General features: G+C 36.9%; 1 protein-coding gene across 1 annotated transcript in view; it reads left to right on the top strand.

Annotated features, from left to right (window-relative positions):
- The first annotated feature begins 250 nt into the window (after window positions 1-250).
- Window positions 251-23785, top strand: part of LOC135469273 (WD repeat-containing protein 62-like) — a 76570-nt gene continuing 53035 nt past the window's right edge. Inside the window, 5 exon segments of the mRNA XM_064747888.1 lie at window positions 251-323; window positions 1459-1655; window positions 10376-10467; window positions 14318-14438; window positions 23457-23549. Coding sequence (XP_064603958.1) covers window positions 1572-1655; window positions 10376-10467; window positions 14318-14438; window positions 23457-23549 — 390 coding nt within the window. The 5' untranslated portion in view covers window positions 251-323; window positions 1459-1571.

The raw sequence follows: 23785 nt of genomic DNA, 5'->3' as shown, positions 1-23785 counted from the left end.
TACCGCGCAGACTGAGGTTATGTACAATATTTTGTAGAAATGCAGCAGGTAAGAATGCATTTCAGCAACCGTGCGCTCATTTTACTAGTAAAACTAAAGTCCAGAGCTAGTTAAACCATGTGATATTTTCACTAAATAAAGAAAGCTGTAGTTTCTTTCCAAAATGTGCAGGACGCGTTAGCCAATCAAAATGAAGGTTAGATGTAATGATCTGCCGAAGAGAACCTGACCGAGTTTCAAACTTGAATGTCACTCAAGTAGTACTGGCGGAGGTGGGACGTTGTCTCATACAATCGGGCGATAAAGCATCAAGAAATTGTGAGGTATGTTGAAAACGGTGGCTTTATATTTGTGTCAGTTTCTCGCAAGTCTGCTGGTTCATTCTAATTAAATTTTACACTCCTCAGTTCGCTGGAAGCTTCTGTGTTTTTGAAATGACACCTGGCGATGGGCTCAGTGTGGTTATCATGTTGTTGGCGCGGCGAGGTTTGCGTTATCCTATTTTAATAGAATACTTAGTTCAGCAGTTGCAGATCATGTCTCTGTTGTTCTGGTTTTTGGGGTGTTGACATAGCCAAGATCATACTGTACAGAGCAGCTAGCTTTCGGTCAAGTGTGTTTGGTACATTTTGCACAGCAGTAGTTTCTGCAACTTTTAAACTGAGACGAGCGATTCATTGATTTAACAAGGGATGGACATCCCCCATCCTGGTATGTTTCTGATTGCTGCATTTATGCTCATCTCCGGGATAGGAAGTCATGTTTCTTGTTTGAATTAGTTGGGTGTGACTTTTGTTGCGTTATAACAGATATAGAAACACCATGGTAACACTATGTCAAGCTCATGTACACACAGCGTTGATATTTTGCATCTTTCAATGTATAAACTAATTATATGATAGTAACTGTTAAACAGTTTCTAAAACAGGCCAACTATATATAGGCTTCTTGTTATTGTCATCATTGATAGTGGGTCAGCCAGTTTAGTATTGAAGTAACATAATGAACTGAGGATTATTCATTGCTCAGGTCAAATATGCAGTGTAAGTGGAATAAGGCTAGCATGGCTCTTAAAATTGGTTGAACTGTTTGTTTGGCATCAGCTTGATATATGCTTTCTAGAACAGCATTTGTATGTTTAATGCTACGTTACTGTTAAAGGTTTGTTATAATGTATGTAAAAATGAAATGGAGTATTTTTATTATATTGTCATCTGTCATTATTGACATCCATTTTATATATTTACTTGTACTGTGGCTTGTACTTATCATTTTTGGTTTTTTTTGTTTAGTAGTATGAAGTTCCTAAATTTCTTAAATGCATGATTGTGAAATTTCACCATCTGAAGCAGAGCATTTCATTGGCTTTTGGCATCTTTCCTGTACGTATAAGCTAAGACTTTAGGTGAACTCATATGTTGAAAGTTGATTTCTAACAATGGCTACTTTCTTTTGCAGACTGTACAAGGCTGGCAAAAGCCAATAAGGGAAAAGTAAAGTTACACAGCCCTGTAAACATGGGAACACTACAATAGGGGAAATACCTGGCCTGGTTCCAGGATATACCAGTGATGGAATCTAAGCCTATAGTGAAGAAAATTTTGCGCTCTCCCAATTTAAAGAGGAAGAGCAAGACAATTCCAATTACACAGCGGGTAAGTACGCTGATAATGTCGAATCATTCATTCATTTAGTTATTTATTTGATCAGTGTTTTATGCCGAATTCAATAATCTCTCACTTATACGATGGCTAGTAGGCTAACCCTTCAACGATAGAACCACCCCCACCCCACTTCCCCAGTGATGTGTTTAGGATGCTGTGCCAAAATTGTGATGATTATGCACAACTCTGCCTACATGGGAATGCTGGGGCCACACTCATGATCGTTGTGGTCATTGTGAAGTCTCACTAACTGAGTATTGTGACCAAACTAACCAAGTATGACAATCTAACTGAGTATGGTGTAACAGAGTGATGAGGTCATATCAATGTCTGCGACAGAGGGTGTGCTAGTAATTGGGATGTTTCGAAAACTGAGTATGGTGATCATTTTGATTATAGCCAGCATTATGGTGTGAGGTATGATCATTGACATCTGTTAGTTCTGACACCCATAGATTTAGCCAAAATTTGAAATCAGCCTGTCACATTTGCTCATATTTTCCCTATTTCTCCCATTTTAAATTCACCAAAATAAGGTGTCTCAAAGACACTGAGACACAACCCACCCACTCCCGGCTAAAACTATGCAGGCGTATGTGACTGTGTTTTAGCTATATGTGTTTACCTGTAGTTTTGGCTCTGTAAGATCGCTCATTTAATCAGTTTCATAATATCCTAGATGAAGAAATCCAGAATGTGTTTATTGTGATTATTATCAGGTACATGTAATATGTGTTGACAAAAAGGCTGGTTTGTAACCATTAATGAATTTTTAATGTAAGTGTATTATATTGATGGATAAATAATGTACATACACAGTGTGTGTTTTAGTCTGACAGCATACTTGAGTGTATGTTGACAATTGTAATACCATTATGAGCAAACATGTGACTAAACCCTCATGAGTGATGTTTCCTCTCTACTGCTGTGCACGTTACAAGTTGATTGTTTAATAATGAGGAGAGGGTCTGTGGTTAATTGTCTACAGGTCTGATAACTTAGATATTTTTCTATTTACCACTGGATATAGTTGTGTTTTTTGTAAACTCCCTAAATATTTCTGCACATAATTTCAAATCTGATAGACAGCAAATTCTTCCCAGCTGTTCTTGAACAGGTATGTGTAGTTTGAGCCAGATGGATGATGTCATTAACCAGCCTGGTTGCATTTATTCTACATCTATTCTATACATGATAGATTTATGTCCGTTGGCCACTTTGCTGTACCTGAGCCAGTACAGACAGCAATTCTGAGCAGCATGCAATGTGTACATGCATATATACATATCCACAGCACAGCCTAGCAGAACAACACCTTACTGTGATGGTTTGAATGCTTACTGTATAACCAACATGTGCATGTGTTTGTGCATATCATTCTCTCTTTCTCTGTATATAGTTGATAATACATTCAATGTGGAGTGTATACATAAACAGCAGTGTTAAAGTGCACTATTCCAGGAATATCAGAATTGTTCTGTACTTACAGGCTTATACCTGTTGTATACAGTTGTATTGATTGTAGAAGGATTTAGGGGATTATGGAGGTTTGATTGTCATCATTCGATACAGGAGTTGAATGTGCATGGTTGCTAGTGTATATATGTACATGTAGGTGTGATGTGTACCACAATATTGCAATGTAGACGTTTTAGTGCTGTTATTAGTATTGATGAAGAGAACAAGAGAGTCAGAATATATATATATATATATATATATATATATAGGATTTGTCACCTATTCATGTTACAACTTACAAACTATAAGTTTAGGTGTTTTTTTTGTTTTTTTTTTAACTATTTCACCAACAGTGATGTGTCACTGTCCAGTCTATATGGTGAACATGGGTGTTAATGCAGGCAGGGGCATCAGTTGAGTGTTGTGACACAGACCATGAAGATTGTACTAATTCTTCTGGGGCATGTGTGTCGCTTATAGGCATAGCGTTGTGTCTGTCCACAGCTCAAGAGACAATGTACTGCTACTCATAATGAACAGTTTAATGTTGTTTGAAGTCTTTGATCATGGTTGAAATTTGGAAATTTATGTGTATTCATCAACATTTAACAGATAAAGGAATAAACAAATGTTAAAGAATGGTTTGTTTGCAGATATTCTTTTTTACTGACAGTGTCCATGGATGTAACTTGAAAAGCATAGATGATAGCAAAGCTTCCCATGTCTTTGTGGATTAAATATTAGACGGTGAAGGTCTAGCTGCCCTTTGTACGGCCCTGGGCAGCCTTCTGTTGTAGTACTCAACCCATGCTTTTAAGTTGCCTCCATATTATATTACGCTCTTTTGTGGTTGAAAACTTTGTGTAAATTTGAATAGACATCAGTAGAAATATTTGAAAGGCTGGATCTTGAATGCTACTAAACACCAAAGAAATCTGAAGAAAGGAACTAAGTATACAAACTTGTATAGTGCTAACGTTCTATATGTTCTAATGCTTGACATGTACTGCTGGTATGTTCTCCCACACCAATTAACTTCTGTGTGCCAGAAGTTTTGTCAGGGCCAGCACACATGTGTGTTAGGCCTGAAGTTGTAAGGGCCACTTCACAGGTAATAGCTTAGTCTTGCACAGCTGCACAGTATGAATTATATCATGAAGTATCATGTACACATGCAAATATGAAGTAGTATTATGTAACAGATAAAGTGCAAGAGGAATTTTTTATTCTTCTATTTAAAGTAAGGATACTGAAAGTATTCTGGTACACCTAGAGATACGTACAAATCCAATTCCTTGGATAGATGCCTTTAACAGACTGCTAATGATAATCTAATACATGTGTATTAGATGTCAGTATGTATGCATGTGTGACTTATGTAGGATACTTGATCCACTGTGATAAATACATTTATTAATGTGTGCTAAGCTGATCTCGTTTACTATCTTCATGCTCTGGACAAACACACCGATCCTGAGTAATTATCAGACATGAATTCTAAAGTGTTACGAGGTAAATGTGTTAAATAGCATTTGTACAGTGTAATTCTTTAATTGGAATTTGAAAATACAATGTTTATGTTGAACTGATCCTATGTATTGAATTTGTGTATGTTCATTCTTTTGCCTTGATGGATGACAAAGAGGTCAGACTTTTTCGACCGTTTTAACATTTTAATATTTAGCCACCTTAAGTTTGACTTCGCCACCCCTAACTCATTAGCCATGCTGCATTACATGTTGAAGGGATTTAATTCTGACCAAATGTATGATCAATAAGGCTTATTGTGGAGTGTTTGTCATGTACACCAGATGTGGAGGATTTGTCTGCCTCTGTGCATGACTGCTGGGTAAAGCCTGTGTAACACAAACATTTCACTAGTCTACAACACAATACATCTACGTTCTGTAGCACATCTTATATTGTGTACATATAATTCAAGCACATGTTGTATATTCTGATTAGATCAACTAAGCTTGCACAGTCAACAGGAAACACAAAATGAACATTCCATCACAGAATATGCTGGTGTGATGTCATGAAAGTTGAAGTTGGCTTTTCTAAATCGACTTTATATTTCAATAATATTTTAAGCTTTGGTGTAGTATAAATTATTTTAAAAAGTCATGTTACCTGAAATTTATCCTGTGACTATAAAAGTTGCTATAGCAAATTTTAGCGATTGGAGGCTAGCTGGTGCAACTCTGATGTCTGTCGTGAGCACCGGTAAAATGCACTTTGACATATTGCTTATAAATGTATGTCTTTACATACATGTACACAAAACGTCTTGCATAAATTGTAGTGTATACTGTACTTGCAGGTTCATCCACGTATATATAGTGGTTTTCGCACACTTGTCTATATTCTTGAATTCAGTCGGGCAATAATTGATGACATAACCAACACGATGTTATGTATAGCATTCCACAGACCTAATCTCAACTCTCCCAGCTGACTTCACTATGCGTTCCTTTGATGGTGGTTAGATCCTCTGTAAGATAATGGTTGTGCCTGTTGATATGGAAGGACATGTATTGAGGGTTTGAAGTGGTTCTGAGATCAAAGATGCTATCACACCAAAGCCGACTGTTTCCAAAGACAGCGCTTAACCAGAGGTGTTGAGTTCGTAAACATGTACAAGAATGCAAGCTGACTCCACTTCGGTGTTCTATAGGAAGTAAACTACAGCTCTGACACACACATGCTGATTTTGGATTGAGTTCTTGAACACATGTGCGTTTATGGAAAGGGTTCACTATTATGCCATTGATATCATTGAGGATATCAGGTGAATACATGATATATGTTATATGGATGGGTGTGGTCATTGTTGGAAGAGCCAGGTGTACTTACTACTCTTTGACATCAATGTCTATTTTTTTTCTATTGGAGACAAATTGGCGCTTACAGGAACATGTATGTACCAGTAACAAAATTAGGTTAAGGTTGTTTTGACAGGAAGGTAGTGATGAAAGATATCTGCCTGGTGTGTACATGTAATTTGAATGAGGACTGGTTTTAGAAAATGTAGAATTGAATTGATGCGCATCTGTCTATGTCAGGGCGTTGGTATACCTGGTTGTTGACAGTACGTGAAAAGATTACTAAACATTGCGCATACATGTATACCTATATGTGTAATTATATGTAAAGACCTCTGAAATCTTACGGATGCACTTGTATGCTCAAAGCAATTGAAATGCTTTGCATGTTTACACACATGCATGTATGTTTGTACATGTATGCTCTTGTATTGTTTTCTTTCTTTTGGCTGGCAACGCGATCATGCTAAACTTCACTTAGTTGAGTTTACCTTTGAAGAATTTTAAACACACCTGGCAAGGTACATGTAGAATATTGTAGTAGAAAGATCTGTCTGTGCACAGGATGTTGTATTTGTGAACCAAACAGGTTAGTTTACATTCATGCCTGGTCGTCTTTGCGTCCGACAGATCTCAAGCATCGCATTTATGTACAGGTGCCTGCGATGTTAAAATAGTTTTATCTCTATGCTTATCAGTGACTTCTGTTATTGTCGGAGAAGCTATACAGGTAATCTTGACCTGCTAAAAGGGGGTATTATTGCTGCTAAGCTGTTGCCTAACCTTACAGTCGCATCAACCAGTTTGTAACCCTAGGCTTCTGTGAGCTGCCTGCAAAATCCTGCTACCAGTACTCTTTTCATACACAACTCTTGAAGTCCAACTGCATTTGTGGATTTTGCTGAGCATTGCGCTGTACTAAAAAAGGTGAACAGTGCAAAAGTGCATGGTTAATGGCTTGTGTACACCTGAGTGACTGCAGACTGCATCCTGCTTGTGGTATACCTTACCCTCATGTTTTGCTTACTCTTGGGGTATATATAGAAGTACTATTTACAACTGCAGTGCAAAACCAGGAGTGCATTTTGCCACATCCTCTATGCAGTTGTTTTAGTGCTATATATATATATATATGAAAAAATACATATACACGTATATATATGTATGCGTACATGAAAGTTTGATCCCTCAAAGTGCATTTATTTCACTCCCATTAAAATCTGATTTCAGTTGTTGAGTAATTATCATATGCATGAATATTCTATGCCTGTTATGGTGTAAATATTATACAGTGACATGTACTTGCGAAAAAAATGATATGAAATTTGCAGGGGTAGAAATGTTTTTTAAAACCGCCCGTCACAGAGATAGGGCTGTGAAAGACCTGATGAACTGTAGTATTAAAACCTAAAAAGACTACATGCAGCCTTCATTATGATGAAAGATGAATATAAAAGTAATTCAAAAAATCAAAATATAAAAGTAATTCAAAATTTTGACACCTTGGAGCTTATTGGCAAGTGAATTTATTTCATTGTTTGATTTATTGATGTACTTAAATGTCGGGAGCTGGTCATGTGTTGGTTCAAATCCATCAATTATTAAAGTGTGTCATGTGAACAGCACAAAGTAACTGAATTGAAGATTAGGTATGCATGTACATGTATGCGTATATATGTATATATATATATATATATATATATCAAAAAAAAGCTCTAGTAGTAAACCTGACCTAACTTAGAATCCTGTTAAATATTCACTGAATTTCACTGCAAATTGTCAATATGTTGTTCAAACAAATAGTAGATCCTTGCCTGTATTTTGACCATGTTTTATGGGTGTGTTTGTTCTCACCCCCTCATCTGAGTACAGGTGGGTGTGCACAGGTGACAGGTACCTGTACTAGTGTGTGATAGTCAATATAAACCTGTCCGTTCAGCTGACTCCCAACCCCCACATACTGACTCATACAGCACCACAGACATCTACCTGTCTGACAACAATGAATGCCTCACATGCTCACCAACCCTCATCAATGAAAGTCAGCAGTCAAAATGCTAATCAGTGTGTTGGTATACATATATATGTATATATACTCTAATTCTTCTGAAATTTGGGACAAATATTAGTAGGGTTGAAAGTAGAATATTACATTTCTTTAGCAGCCTTTTGGAAAAGTAAAGATATGAGTATGTTGATCATTAGATGGTCTAACCATGGGAAGAAAAAGAAACTCTATTCCAAAACTCTATTCCTGTCAGAATTACATATATATTGGCTAAAATGAGCGACCAGGTGTCCCAAATTTGAGAAGAAATAGGGTTATAAATTGTGAACAGCATAGGTTAGTAGTTATACCTTTTCAAAATTAAAATTTACTGGCTGATCCCAAAAATCTCCCATTTAAGATTATATATCATCAATGATTGAACATGGTTATGACTCACTACTCGTAAGGTATATATGCACAATGTGTAGGTCAGTGTGTGAAATGTGTCTTATTGGATCAGGTGACCAGGTGGTACACATGTGTAGGATTATTCATGGTGGGGGTGGGGAGGTGACCAGTATTAGTTAACTGTGACCATTAGGGCATGAAATTATAGTTGGTTTCTTATTTTAGGTGACATCTGGGATTAATGTCTGTCTTAATTCCAGCAAGCATGTGCATACCCTCATTCCTTTGCCTTTTTGCACGATCATCCGCAAGTTTGTTGCCAGACCTTTCCACGTACAGAAATTGCAAAAACTGTCTTACTTGATCACAACATATCAGAAAACATAAACAACATAGCAATATGAAATCATCTGAAATCTTTTTGTAAGACATGTAAATGTAAGATTCACTGATTTGAATTCTGAGGCGGCCATTATTGACCGTGTTAATGTATTTGACCTAGTCATGTTGAGATGACAAAAAGATGACATTTTATTACCCTTAAGTTTAGTCACCAACATTGCTCTCTTTATGATATTGATGTTTGATTTTAGTGATGGCAAAAGTTTTTCTTATCCTTAAGGTTAGCTCCCAACACTATGTTTGCAGTCCAATATTATTTATTTATTTATTTATTTGATTGGTGTTTTACACTGTACTCATAGTCCAATATTAAAACTCACATTAAAATTCAAATATTTAATTTATGCATTTAAATCTATTGTAGAAATTTAAGAGAACAGTGAAAATATAGTAGACGCAGTTCGGTGGTGTGTATAATGATGAAGTTCTTTTTAAAACTTTAAAACTTCGGGGACATAAAATGTAGTATGAAATATTGTGAAACTGATCTTTGAACCAGAAAATATTGATGCCAGATATATGTATATACATGTACACCCTATGCATGTATATTATGTATACATTTACATATATGTACGTATTTCTGCACGTTTCAAGCTGTGTCCATGTACTGTATGTGCTATTCAGGGGACCACAAAAGTGGTAGGATGCTATTGTTCAGAAAACACAAAAGACATACATTTTTGGTACATGTATGCTGATTGTATTCATGTTCACGCACCTATGTTATGAATAACGCTGCATGTTATTTTATCATCAACTCCAACTCCTGACAGGGCATCACTAGATCACTTCATAGTAACCATGGACATGTATTCCTATACATTTCTCCCTGGATAAGCTGTGTCGTACATTTTAGGGCAAACCTGTGTTCCTGGTACAGGTCACCTGTACATGTGTGTTAGTAGCACAGTTCTATAGACTTCACATATCAGGTGTGTGCAAGGACATGTACATCTACCAGTGGGCATTTTGGACAAGGGAAACTGATTCTCTCCTTCATAGTGTTGCTTAACTGATGTAACATGTGACACTTGTTAAACCATATCTTCATACATGTGCAGCGCTTCATGCAGCATTTTTTTTTTTTTTTGTGCAATAGGAATGTTTGATACTCCAGCATGCATCATGCGATTCTTGTCTTTCATATTGAATAAAATCATTAGAGTTTTTTATTTGCAAACTTAACATGCTGATATAAATAAAATGCTTTGCAATGTCTAGACTTCAGTTTTAGGCCACTGGCAATGTTTGGCGTGAGTGGGGGGATGTGTGGGTTTGTGGGGTACTGGCATTTGAGAACATTCCTGATGCCTTACAACCAAAGATTCAAAAAAAATTTTCTTATGGACACACAATGTATATTTCATTAAAGGATTAACAGTTATTGGTTTACAACATTGTTCATCTACTACATAGCATATTGATTAAAGATGTCACATTGAAAAGTAGAAATTTAATATCCAACTGACTGCTTGTATAACAGAAGGTTTTAGATTGGAGTTGATGGGTTTATTTCGCGATGTGCATATGAATGTACTTGCATAAGCATACGTATATGTTGACAAAGATAATTTACAAGTAGTACATGTACATGTATATATTTGTTGTATTTTGTTGTTTTTCAGGTGACCTTGGAGAAGGTACTGGGTCTGACAGTCAGTAAAAATGCCGGGCTGGCATGTGATCCTAATTCGGGGACAATAGCTTATCCTGCAGGGTGAGTAATCAATGCACACAAGGTTCCTTATTGTTGGAAGTTGCCATTCAGAAGTAAGAGTAAGCCTTGTGCCACTTCCAGAAAGCTATGTAAAACCAACTTTCATAGTTTTTTTTTGTTTGTGTAGATACACAGCTTTATGTTATTACATTCTGTACAAAAATAAATTGACCGAAATTTGATGTTTCAATGTTTTTGAAAGTGCCCTTTTCAAGTAGCACACATTTTCACAATCCAGCTGGCTTCCTCTCCAGTCGTATGTGGGAAGATCTGTCAAATGGTGGTGGGTTTCCCCTGGGGTCTGCCCGGTTTCCTCCCACCATAATACTGGCCGCAATAAACACCAGTGAAATAAGTAAATTAATAAGTTAATAAGTAATTAACGGTTAGGCTGTTGAAGTGAAATGTGACAATGTTGCATGTTAAAGTTTAATGTGACCACGTTGCAGAGCGAGCAATGAATTTGAAATATTTGTAGCCATCATTGAAGAATCATTTGTCATTGAACAATTGAGGTACATGTACCGGTTCAGCATGTTAATGGAAAACAATCTAACTCACTTAACTCAAGGATATTGACCTTTCAAAATGACAAAAGAAAACATAGAGTAAAGTAAAGATTTATTATGGTTGTGTAATGACAGTGTTAGGATGAAAAAGTAAAATAGAAATATTACTTGACACAAAGTGATACTGTAGGGCCAAAGATACATGTAAGTGAAAAACATATTATTATATTGTATATTTGGAATGAAGATTTATGAATGCAATTAAGATAATCATATGACAAAAAGGTTCTTATAACATGCTTATAATGTGTTAAAAAAATTCTTAGCATTATATTCTTACCAACAGTACCTTTTGACTCCGTATCCGTTACATTTTTGCATGTTCTCAGATATACATATTTGGCATGCCTGACATAATCTTTTGTCTGCAGATTGCCTCTCTTGTGTTTAACAACGTCCCCATTTTTTGCTCTGTATCCTCTGCTTGCAGCTGATACATATACATGTAGCACTGGCTACATACATGTAGTCCTACATCTCTTGCACATTCTGCAAATTGTATACAGTAAGTCAAAGATAATGTGTGAAAAAACTGGAGAAAAGCAAATATCAGAAAAGGTTAGCTATCCATCCTGGGGTCTCTTATCTAACATGGCTAAAGCCTGTCTCCTGACAGTGTATAAATGAACCACACATAACAGAACTTTACTCTTATGATTCAGTAGTTAATGTGCCATTTATAACTCCTTAATATCCTGTGTATAAAATGAGATACATGTCCTTTTGCCTGCTGATCTCTCCCTGTGTAACTGTGTCCTTCTGTAGTATGCACATAAGGCTGTCATGAAAAAGTTCTTTGTTTGACAAAACCTTATCCTATCCGACAAATGAAGGTGGGTCATTGGGGAACACTTTTATACATCTGGCTAAGGCTGAAACTGAAACTTGAAACTTGTGGAAAAGGTGGACTATCCTGTTTTGAAGAAATATTTACATGATTGGAAAGCCTTTAAGAACAGAGAAATCGTAAAAACATTAAGATCAAACGAAATAATAAAAGTGACTTTTCAGTTGTATTTTTATTCTATTTGTGGACTTCTTTTTTGTGTTGATGCATCCATAAAACATGAAATAAAATTGGCGTTGCCAGATGAAAAAGACTACAGAAACTACAATTAAGAAAAAAGCCCACTGAAAGTTTTCTATGGGTTTCTCTTTGGAGAATCTTTCACCTGTAGAGAGTGGTATTTTCCCACCTGTACATAATCAGGTACATGTGCAGGTATGGTTGTACTCTAACAAGGATGTATTATTGTCATGTGTCTACATACATGTGCATGCAATTGTGATTTGTGACAGATGGCCTGACATCATCATTATTAAAAGCTCGTCATATCAGCAATTCCAACTATTAGCAGCAATATTGTCATGCTGTACCTTTAATACGTACATGTACATATAAACCTGTGTCTGACGTTTTTTGTAGTCTGACAGTTGAACTTTTTAACTGTTCATAAATACTTAATAATCCATGGTTCGTATCAAATTAACTCTGTTTAGATTCAAAATCGATCATACACCTGTGTACGATCATCATATTGATTAGACCATGTGACACTAAATAATTTCTCCATCCTTGATGTTATTCATGGTTTTTGTCCATAGTAATAAAAAGCAAAAGTCACTAAAAATACACTTGTCTAAATTGATACCCACTTATTGATTTATAAATTCCTTGAAAGGTATAGACTGTGTTTTGGCTAGACTCGAGATAAACGATGGATTATCAGGTCAGAAGGTCAGTCACCCTATTACAGATACATGGATGTCATGTGTACAGAAGAGCGTGCTAACAGGTCATTGTGGTAGAAGCACTTGTATACTTACAGGAGTATATGATGTGTATGTATGATTATGTATTGTGTAATAAAGAGCATTTGTAGTCCAAAGCTGAAGATATAAACAATGTGCACATATTCTAATCTCATGCTTACTGAAATGAACCTGTTTGTTTATGTGCTGTAATTAACATTGTTGTTTAAACTTTTGTTTAAACACGTCTTTTTTTGGACCCATTTATGTGTAATTATTCGTTACATTGTGTGTGTGTACACACCTTGCTTTTGTCCATTGTATGACTTAAAGAGGTGCTTTTTTCTCACCTGAAGCTGACCTCTGAGCCACCTTAGAACATGTTCTTTTTGCCGGGTACCCTAATTCCTCAACCTTTTTGCATGTGAAAGGGCAACTGTCAGTGCAATTTATGAACATTTCTAATTTGATTTTGGGAACAAAACCACATTGGTTGGATGAGCCTATTTCAGGGCTTCACAAAAAGTATAATTTTATCAGTCTACACAGAATAATGCCTTCAGCATATGCTTGAGTGAACACCTTGTAACCATGCATACAAGCTGAAGAATTACAGTAGTAGTGAGCATCTGTGTGTATTTTGTGACATGGACATTTCATTTTATAATGTTAACCGAAGTCTGTGTTAGATTTTTGAGCACTGCATAATGACAACATCTTGTCCAAGGTATTTCAATTACACATGTAGAAACCACAAAAACATTTTTCTGAGGTCAAGAAAACTCTCATAAATATGCAAAATATACAGTTTAGTCATGGAAGAATTTTATTTATTTATTTATTTGATTGGTGTTGTACGCTGTACTCAGTAATATTTCACTTATATGACGACGGCCAGCATTATGGTGGGAGGAAACCGGACAGAGCCCAGGGGAAACCCTCGACCATTCGCAGGTTTCTGACAGACCTTCCCACGTACGCCCAGAGAGGAAGCCAGCATGAGCTGGTCTTGAGCGATGGAAGAATTTTAGATCATTTACCTATTAATACATGCTTAAAACTATAATGGTACTCTATAATGGTAGCTCTTGTATTCTTTTGATGAGGTTAAACCTTACAGTATTAATTGTCTATGTTTCCATAGCTCACCTGGCTTGAGAGTTACCATGTTGTGATAGCTGGCATCTATATGTACACTAAACTTTGCTGTTTATTTTGCCTGTTACACCCCTTAGCAGTGCTGTGAAAAATGCTGCACGTTGTTTGTGGGTCTTTGATGGCATTAGGATAACTGTTACACCCATTGTTTACATACTAAAGGTTTTCAGGGATTACAGATGCTGTTTGAGTTTTCAAAGATAAACCAGATTCTGTAAACCTGTAGTTTTGTTTTATGATACACATCTAATGCATGCGAAATATGAGTTTAATTCATATTCACTATCCCCCTCCCCCTCTCTCAAAGACTATTGTGCAACATACATGTATAGTACAGATATATTTTCACATTTGCTTTACATTAATTTCAGATGTGTTATTGTTCTCTTCAACCCACGGAAGAACAAGCAGACCCACATCTTCAACTCGTCCAAGAAGACCCTAACAACAGTCGCCTTCTCTGGGGATGGCAGACATCTGGTGTCAGGGGAGGTAAGAACCTGTCCGCTATACGTTGGACTTCAGGATTACCAACTTTTATTTTATCCCTCAGATGTTCAAAGCATCTGCCTCATGGGTGTGTCCTAATGTTTGTTAGCAACATTTAAATTGTGATATAAAGCATTGGTAAAAGTCTCATCAGTCGGTCTTTAGAATGATAGAGGATTAGTTGTAGAAGGGTATCATATGGTCTGGCTGTTGTGTACGTGAAGGCAGTAACTGTGTGTCTTCAGGACATATGTATAGGCTAGTGGAATGCCATAACCATGTTAGGAGTGAGCTAGTGGCTTGCCACTGAGAACCAAGAACATGACTGGTCGACAGAGTTCCTGAATAATAAAATTATCTTAAGTAATAAGTAACCCCAAGCAAAGAAATAAAATGTTTTAACATGGGAGATTTCTGCAGCTGTAAGATTAGTACAAGACGGGCAAAACATTTTTTGAATGATGAACATTTTTTGGGACATTTTAACAGATACAGGTACCCTTTAATATGTTCAGTATACGTCTAATACCTTACAAGGTAAACTGTACATGGTTAAAGGCTTACATTAAATGAAATTGAACGTAAGGTTTAAATTCATGAACAAGTACAGCTTGCTTCATTTATTCAGCTACCAGAATGCTATATTTATCAACAATAAGTGAAACAGTATAGAACAGACTTGACACAAACCATTTTGAAGACATATCTCTGTCCCTGGCGTCTAAGATGTACACTAGACAGATGTTATGGAGGCTCAAAACTGTTAGAATGCCAGGAATGCCCCCCCCCCCCCCCCCCACCGCTCTTCGGGTCCGTCTTAACCATACTTCCCCACTAATTACCCATCTCTAATGGTGCATCCCCCCCCCCTTTCCAAAATATCTCGTCATCCACGAGAAAAATGATTTTGATTTCATGACACATTTAATTACTTTTCACAAGAGCCATGCAAATAACTTTTTGAGGCATACATGTAGTTGACAAATTTATGTAAATCCAGTCAGTGTTTTAAAGCTTCAGTATGTTATTTACTTGTGGATTTTGCCAGGCACCACTTAGTTTGTATCTGACAAGATGAGGTTTTAAGCCTTATAATGTCCTTGTTAGGCGGTTCATTAGCAGACTTGCAAAGTACGAAAATCTGTGTGGAGGATTTCATCATTATTAGCTTGCGTTGTCATATTAGAACCTTCATTCAATTTTCCAATGCTGTCATTCTAGGTACATGTATTTCTGTGCGATTCCCTGTTTTTTTAGCAGTTCTGTATGTTTGCAATAGCACTATTGCCATTCTGATGTAACAGTGTTATGGTTTACTCCTCTAGGACTGCCTGGTGTGTAAGCAGTCAACCCCTCCATTAGTGTGCCTGTAAAAATAGATTGTCTTTGAGATGCTGTAAACAAAAAGGACCGCATGTTATGACAGTTATTTTGGTAAGCGAGTTACTCCAACCCAAATTTAGCATTGTCATTGAGTAGCGTACTCGTCTGGCATTCGTATTGGCACTTTCACCTACATTGTATACCATAAATGTGCAGGAGTTCAGATTCACACGAGGCAACAATGATAGGCATCTCTTTTGAGCAAATTTTTTTTATTCTTTTTTTTTATTTGGCATGAAACATAAACAGAAACAGTATGTATATATGTCAAATGAGGAAAAGTTTTGCACCCTGGTTTTTTGGAGGCAAATTAATGTCATACATTATTAATTTTGTTGATAAAACTTACATTTTTTCAATAAGAAACAAACCTCAAAACAACCTTTCCAAGAGGGCAAGAAAAAAACAAGAACAGATAACTTCTAAATTTCCTGCATTCCATGGTCAACTTTGAAGTTGAGTTAAAATCAATAGGCATTGATAGGAGATTTTATCAAGACACATTAAATAAATGAACTTTTTGATCTTGGTTTACTTTTCCTTTAGGCTATATCTTTTGAATGTACCATGATTTATCTTTTCATGTTTAAAATTTGTCTATTTTAGTCCCATGGGTCATGAATCACCTGTTTTTATTTTGGTGGGGGTTTTTTTCGCCGGAATTTGATCTTTCACATCTTGTGGAACTAAGCTAACAAAAACAGACGATTAAGGGGGTCTGACATCTGGAAAGGCTGCCTGTAATAATTAGCCGTGGTCCAAATGATAACTGACTGTTACTTCTGTCACTCTGCACACAACTGTCTCTCCTTGAAGTTGGAAGGACCCTGTTGAGAGAAGGGAGAAATTTCAAACTTCCCCAGCTGTTAAAAGATTGACATGTCATCTGTTCAAACCTGTAGAAAATTTTAGTCTGTATTTTTCAATTTTCAGGTATTAGTTGCTGGTTAGATATAGGATACTAATGTCCTCAGAATAAAGAATCCAAAATTTATTGAAAGTCAGATGAAGCATTGAGACATTACATCTTGATGCCTTTGCACTTTCAAAGCTGAATGTCGTCGTCATATGACTGAAAAATTGTTGAGTACGACGTTAAACCCCAAGCACTCACTCGCTCACTCAAAGCTGAATGTTAAAGAATCAATTGAAATGTGATGTTGTAGAAAATTTCAGTCCATATTTTTCAATTATATAGCATTCGATAATAAAGCGTAATTCTTCAACTGCAGAAGAGATCTCCCAAAAAACGTGAACTGTATCAAAAGTTACATCGAGTTTTAATTAGCTGCTCTTTCTACTCCATTAAAACCCGTGACTCAGAGATGTTTTCATGTGGCTGTAGTGAGGTGCAAAGATTATAGACAGCACAGGTGTGATGTCCCCAGGTGTATTAATATATGCGTGAAATTGATTGATGTAAGACAGTAGACATCGTAGTTTGTTTGCCAATAGCACTGATTATTTTTAAATCTGCATGTGCTAGGAAGTAGCTACTTGTATAAAACTTTACACTGTAAAATAACCAACAAGCTAGCCAGAGAGAAAGGTGTATGCACAATGAGGAACTTGTAAAACTCCTCTCTGCCTGTATCAAGACAGTCCAAAGCTGTGAACTTATTTCTCTCCTTTGTTATGTCACAATGGGGAACTTGTAAAACTCCTTCCCGCCTGTATCAAGACAGTCCAAAGCTGTGAACTCATTTCTCTCCTTTATTATGTCACAAATGGGGAACTTGTAAAACTCCTTCCCGCCTGTATCAAGACAGTCCAAAGCTGTGGACTTATTTCTCTCCTTTATTATGTCACAATGGGGAACTTGTAAAACTCCTTCCCTCCTGTATCAAGACAGTCCAAAGCTGTGAACTTATTTCTCTCCTTTATTATGTCACAATGGGGAACTTGTAAAACTCCTCTCTGCCTGTATCAAGACAGTCTAAAGCTGTGAACTTATTTCTCTCCTTTATTATGTCACAATGGGGAACTTGTAAAACTCCTCTCTGCCTGTATCAAGACAGTCCAAAGCTGTGAACTCATTTCTCTCCTTTATTATGTCACAATGGGGAATTCGTAAAACTCCTTCCTGCCTGTATCAAGACAGTCCAAAGCTGTGAACTCATTTCTCTCCTTTATTATGTCACAATGGGGAACTTGTAAAACTCCTTCCCGTGTATCAAGATGGTCCAAAGCTGTGTAATAATTTGTTCTTTCCGTTATTACATCATAATTATTGGTAGACGTGTGCTCATAAAACATATATGTATATATATATATATATATATATATGTATATATGAAGTACACAAGCATTGCAACCTCACAGAAGAAAACGATACATTCTACTGTCATTTGGACCCTCTGTGTAGCTCGTCCTCGAGTCTCCCAGTGTTGGTGTATATGTGCTCATAAAACATACATGAAATACACACGCATTGCAACCTCACAGAAGAAAGCGATGTGTTCTGCTGTCATTTGGATTGTGTAGCTTGTCCTTGAGTCTCCCATTGCCGGTGTATTTGTGCTCTTAAAGCATTCATGAAATACACACACACTGCAACCTCACAGAAGAAAGGGATGTGTTCTACTGTCATTTGGACTGTCTGTGTAGCTTGTCCTTGAGTCTCCCATTGCCGGTGTATTTGTGCTCATAAAACATACATGAAATACACACACACTGCAACCTCAGAAGAACGCGATGTGTTCTACTGTCATTTGGATTGTGTAGCTTGTCCTCGAGTCTCCCATTGCCGGTGTAGTTGTGCTCATAAAACATACATGAAATACACACATACTGCAACCTCAGAAGAACGCAATGTGTTCTACTGTCATTTGGATTGTGTAGCTTGTCCTCGAGTCTCCCATTGCCGGTGTAGTTGTGCTCATAAAACATACATGAAATACACACACACTGCAACCTCACAGAAGAAAGCAATGTGTTCTACTGTCATTTGGATTGTGTAGCTTTTCCTCAAGTCTCCCATTGTTGGTGTAGTTGTGCTCATAAAACATACATGAAATACACACACACTGCAACCTCACAGAAGAAAGTAATGTGTTCTACTGTCATTTGGATTGTGTAGCTTTTCCTCAAGTCTCCCATTGTTGGTGTAGTTGTGCTCATAAAACATACATGAAATACACACACACTGCAACCTCACAGAAGAAAGTGATGTGTTCTAATGTCATTTGGATTGTGTAGCTCCTCCTCAAGTCTCCCATTGCACTTACAATTAAAATAAGTAATTAAATCTGTGTTTTTTGTCAAGTGTGCAATTATAGAAGTAAGCTCTTTAATTTGTGGCTGTTTGTGCATGTACACTGTTGTATATTAATTGTTAATGCTGTGAGCTTTAATAATACTCCACAGACCTGTATGCTGTAATTATCAGATAGCTAAATGCTGTACATAATTATATATAGCCGTGAAAGAATTAGAAAAAGAAACCATCTCCAGTAAATGGACTTACACAAAATGAGTAGCTATTTGTATTTTTTGTTTTGAATATTAATTTATTTGTACTAATAGTATTATGACAGAATAGACATGTACATTTTGACAGTTCATTGGGCGATGGTGACAAGCGCTTGATGACAGTTTTTGGACCTTTTGCAATGTCTAACTAACTGAAGACCATAGTTTGTCTTTCATCAATATGACAGTCATATATGCATGTCACATTAGGGAAAGCTGGTCAGTGATTTGCCAAAGACAACCCTAGAATTAATACAACTCAACGGTTTTGTCCAACAGGTGCTAAATACTGAAAGCTGAAAATTATAGTGTTTTTGGATTACCCTAATTCTTCTAACTTTAGGAGTTTACTAGTACCTTATTAGCTCTTATACCTACAGATATTAGTAGTGCTGAAAGCGAGGAATTACATTTCTCTCCCAGTTTTTTGGAAAGGTAATATGAATACAAGGTTCATTAGATGGGCTAACCCTGTGAAAACAAAGAAACTAAATATTCCTGCTACAATTACATGTGTATTGGCTAAAAAGAGCGGATCAGGTGCCCCCCCCCCCCCCCCAAAAAAAGAAGTCACAATAGCCTTCTTACAATATTTCATTGGATAAATTTCAGCTATGCTTTTACATGCGTTTATGTATATACATGTACATTGTAAATATTTGAAAATAGCCTTGTTTCATAAGCAAGGGAAATTCAGAGAGGGAGAAGTTTTCAGGGAGGGATCTGTGCTCATGGACTGAGGTTTAGCACTTCTCTGCTGGATGTAGATGAACATGATGAATGAGCTGTTGTAAGTTGTCGAGGATCCTGGCCTTGAGAATGGATCATGTTAAAGCCAGGGTGTAAGACAGTATAGTAGCTCCCTGACTTAGAACTTTTCCAGCCAGAGGCCTAGAGCTAAGGTGTTTAGGTGTTGTGAGGCTGGCGGTAATCGTATATCTCTCATGGATGTCAAATAGAAAGCGAGAGTAAGAAAAGAAAAGAAAAAAAACACATTAGATGCATCCAGTTCATCATAGTGTAAATATTATGCCCTGGATCTTAAAATAAACTTAAAAACTGGAAAGGTATTCTGAGAAACCTTATACATGTGCATTGCTTCATTTGCTTGATTCAGGGCCTGTGAATAACTTTTGTTGGTAACATTTATGTCCGTAATACAAGTGAAATGAAGTTGCTATGCCCATTGCAAAACATGAATAAATTGTGTTTCGATAACGAATGATTGATGGTAAAAGCCTTGTCTTAGTACATGTGATTTAGCTTGGATTAATATACAGGATATTTGCCTCTATTAAGCAGAAGTTAGGTATTTGAAGAAATTCTTATATTGTTAATTTTTGTACATACGTGTACATGTTTCACAAATTTGAAAGGTGCATATTACATCGTATATAATTGCATATGTCAGTAGTAAATATATCAGTTTTCAAAATGTTGTCATAATCTATTGTCTTTAGGATCATTACCGCAGTAGTACAGTTTTCTTTTTTACACACATATTTGCCTGTGCACAGAAGTTGTTTGAAGAAATCCATTCATCATTTGTGAAATCTTGTAATATAGTTATATATTATCTTTGTGAGTGTTATTGCAGCAGTAGTACTGTTTTGAGGTGCTGATCAGTGCCTTGTGGGTGATGTCCCATGTCAGCAGGCTTGTGAAGCTGCCTGACTCCCCATTCATCTGTCACCCGACCCCAGTCCCCCCCCCCTTTCGTGCCCCTCACTGACAACTTCACATTCTTTCCTCACACTGCATTATCAGCGTATATTGGTGCTCATCAGGGAACTCTGCCAAAACAAGCCTGGAAATAACCTGAGCAATAACCCAGGGTTAAATCAATTGTATTTATGCTTGTGAGAGAAAGAGACCTTGTCCATCCTCCCTTGTTTGTTTACAGAGCATGCGTATGTTAAATGGTTATGGCTGAGGAAAGCCTACAGCATTCTTTTGAATGAAATATTAACATTGTGTGCGAAGTCACATCAGTTGAACATCTCATCATCAGTCTCTAAGACGTGCTATCATAATTGGCTGAATTGGCCAATTTCAGGCCTTCTCAAAAAATATAATTTTATCAGTCTACACAGAATAAAGCCCTCAGAATTTGCTTGGATAAACACCTTGCAAACATGCGAAAAGGTTGAAGAGTTATGGTGGTTGTCTTGCACAATGGAGGTTGGATCAGAAGTGTTATAGATGCAGTCATGTAATCATAACACAGAGCTGTGTTAGGGCCGTACTTGAGAAGGTCTGTCAGCAACCTGCTGATGGGCGTGGGTTTCCCATGGGTTCAGTTCGGTTTACTTGTACTATAAACATGACTGTCGTCGTGTAAGTGAAATGTTCTTGAGTTTGGCGGAAGACACAAGTCAAGTAAATAAATAAGTGAAATATTCTTGTGATTATGACAATTATTTATGTCTGGTGGGTTGGCTAATATCTTGGCCCCACAAACAATATTGTTTTTCAGTGTATGGCAAGAAATGCCCTGAAAATATGTCTGAAATAATACCAGTGAACATGCGAAAGGATTGAAGAAGTAGTTTGACTGTATGTACATGTATGTAGTAGCTGATGATACACATTGTTTCTGACCATCATTATGATGTCAAACACTAATGGTTTAGCACACATTAGAGCGACTATAACTGTTTGTACAGCACAGCACTTGGCAGTTGGTCAGCCAGATTGCCCATGTGTCTGGTCATAGCCCTATGGTAAATATAGCACTGTTTGTTAAAGCATACATGTATATAGCTCCTGGGATGGCCAAAGTTCATGGCCAGCAGAGGTATTATTGTCATTATCGTTGTACCTTAAGGTATTGTGACTGAAGTCTGTTCAGCACTGCACTTTAAATGTACAACGGGTTGAGGTTTAGATTAATCTGTTTGTAACCTCTCCACCCAAATTGTTGCCTAAAATATGTCCATTTAGAGTAAATAGAGATTTCATGGCTGCATTATAGAGCCAAGAGAAGGTTTGTACAGTGTGTGAAGATGTGTAGGATTTCAAGCATGGCACTCACACAAATTCCGTCCACCTGGTGTGGTTGGCTGATCAGCTAGGCTATTGTGCTGTTTGTTTTGACTTGTAGAGGACAAATTATGTGCACAATAGTGGAGACCAGGTATCAGAGTGTGACCCCTGATTTATCCAATTAGCCTCTCTTATGTACAACATGTCCCCCATTAAATACCTGTCTACTTGTCTAACCAGAGGGGAAACTATTGCCTACCTGTTCGGGGAACTGGCTTACAGCCAGTGCATCAGATGAGACTGTCACCTTACTGAGGGTTGTCAGTTTATGCTATTTTGAACTTCTGAGTTGTATACGTACCTGTATATATAACTGGTGATATTTTCCCCATATCTAGTCTAAACAACTAGAAAGCACTGATCAGCCAAGACACCAAGGATGTTGAATTTAAACCAGTACTCTCAATACTGCAGATGTTGAGAATATAGCTACAGTATAACCACTAAGACTATAGTTAAGTAATATGCACTTTATATGTAGGGCGAAAGTGTTTCAATTACATTCTTAAGATACAGTATTTACTATTATGCATAATGGCTATGGGTGTTGTAATTAAATTGCATGTGTCGAATGATTTTGTGATAATTAAAATAGAGTATTTTTTGGATTAGCTGTTTGCCCCTAAATAAGAAGGCCATTCATAGTTAAAGTAAGGAGTAAAGAATTTATCTTTGGGATATGATGGCAGGCTAAATATTAGTGCGGAGGATAAGTGTAAGAATAAGATGCAAGTCTTATGCGTCTACTTTCAAGTAGATACATGTAAGACCAGAGTTCAGTCAGCCCCTTACCAGTGAGATCACTACCTCAAATCTTCACTGGTTCAACTGCAGTTTTAAGTAATTAGGCATGTTTGTAAATAATTTTAAAAGTTCACATAGGAGTGAAGGGCAAATCTCCTCTCAAATTGGCTCTCTGTCAAATTACTAGTTGTTGCAGGACACTATTCTTGCTTATTTCCCAACTTGGTAGGTTTGTTAGGTATTTACCAAACATTGGTTTACAAGATACCTTGTCTTCTTCAACCCATGAACTTTACTGTTGTATGAAGATATATTCTTGAGCATGATGCTCAAGGATCCAATCAAGTAAATAAAAAGTTTGCTTATTTGTGTTGGCAGAGTGGCCACCAGCCGGCTGTACGAGTGTGGGATGTGGAAGAGAAGACACAGGTGGCACAGTTTTTGGGACATAAATTTGGCATCAACTGTGTGGTAAGCATCACATTTTGTGGATATGTATATTCAAAAGCCTATGCATAGTCTACACAAAATGTAACAAAGTAAATTGTAGTGGATCATAGTTGTTATGACAGATGTGATTGCACAAAGAACTTTCTGAAAGTATTGTAATCCACAGCTAAGAAGAATACATTGCCCCAAACCTTCTGGGGGGTCATCTTCCTCTGTACAACTTCAGGGCATTTGTCACTTGTTGATTATTTGGCATA

This window comes from Liolophura sinensis, chromosome 6 (assembly GCF_032854445.1).
Source record: "Liolophura sinensis isolate JHLJ2023 chromosome 6, CUHK_Ljap_v2, whole genome shotgun sequence".
NCBI lineage: Eukaryota > Metazoa > Mollusca > Polyplacophora > Chitonida > Chitonidae > Liolophura > Liolophura sinensis.
The sequence above is the reverse complement of the archived record's forward strand: the minus strand, read 5'-3'. Positions and strand labels throughout refer to the sequence as shown.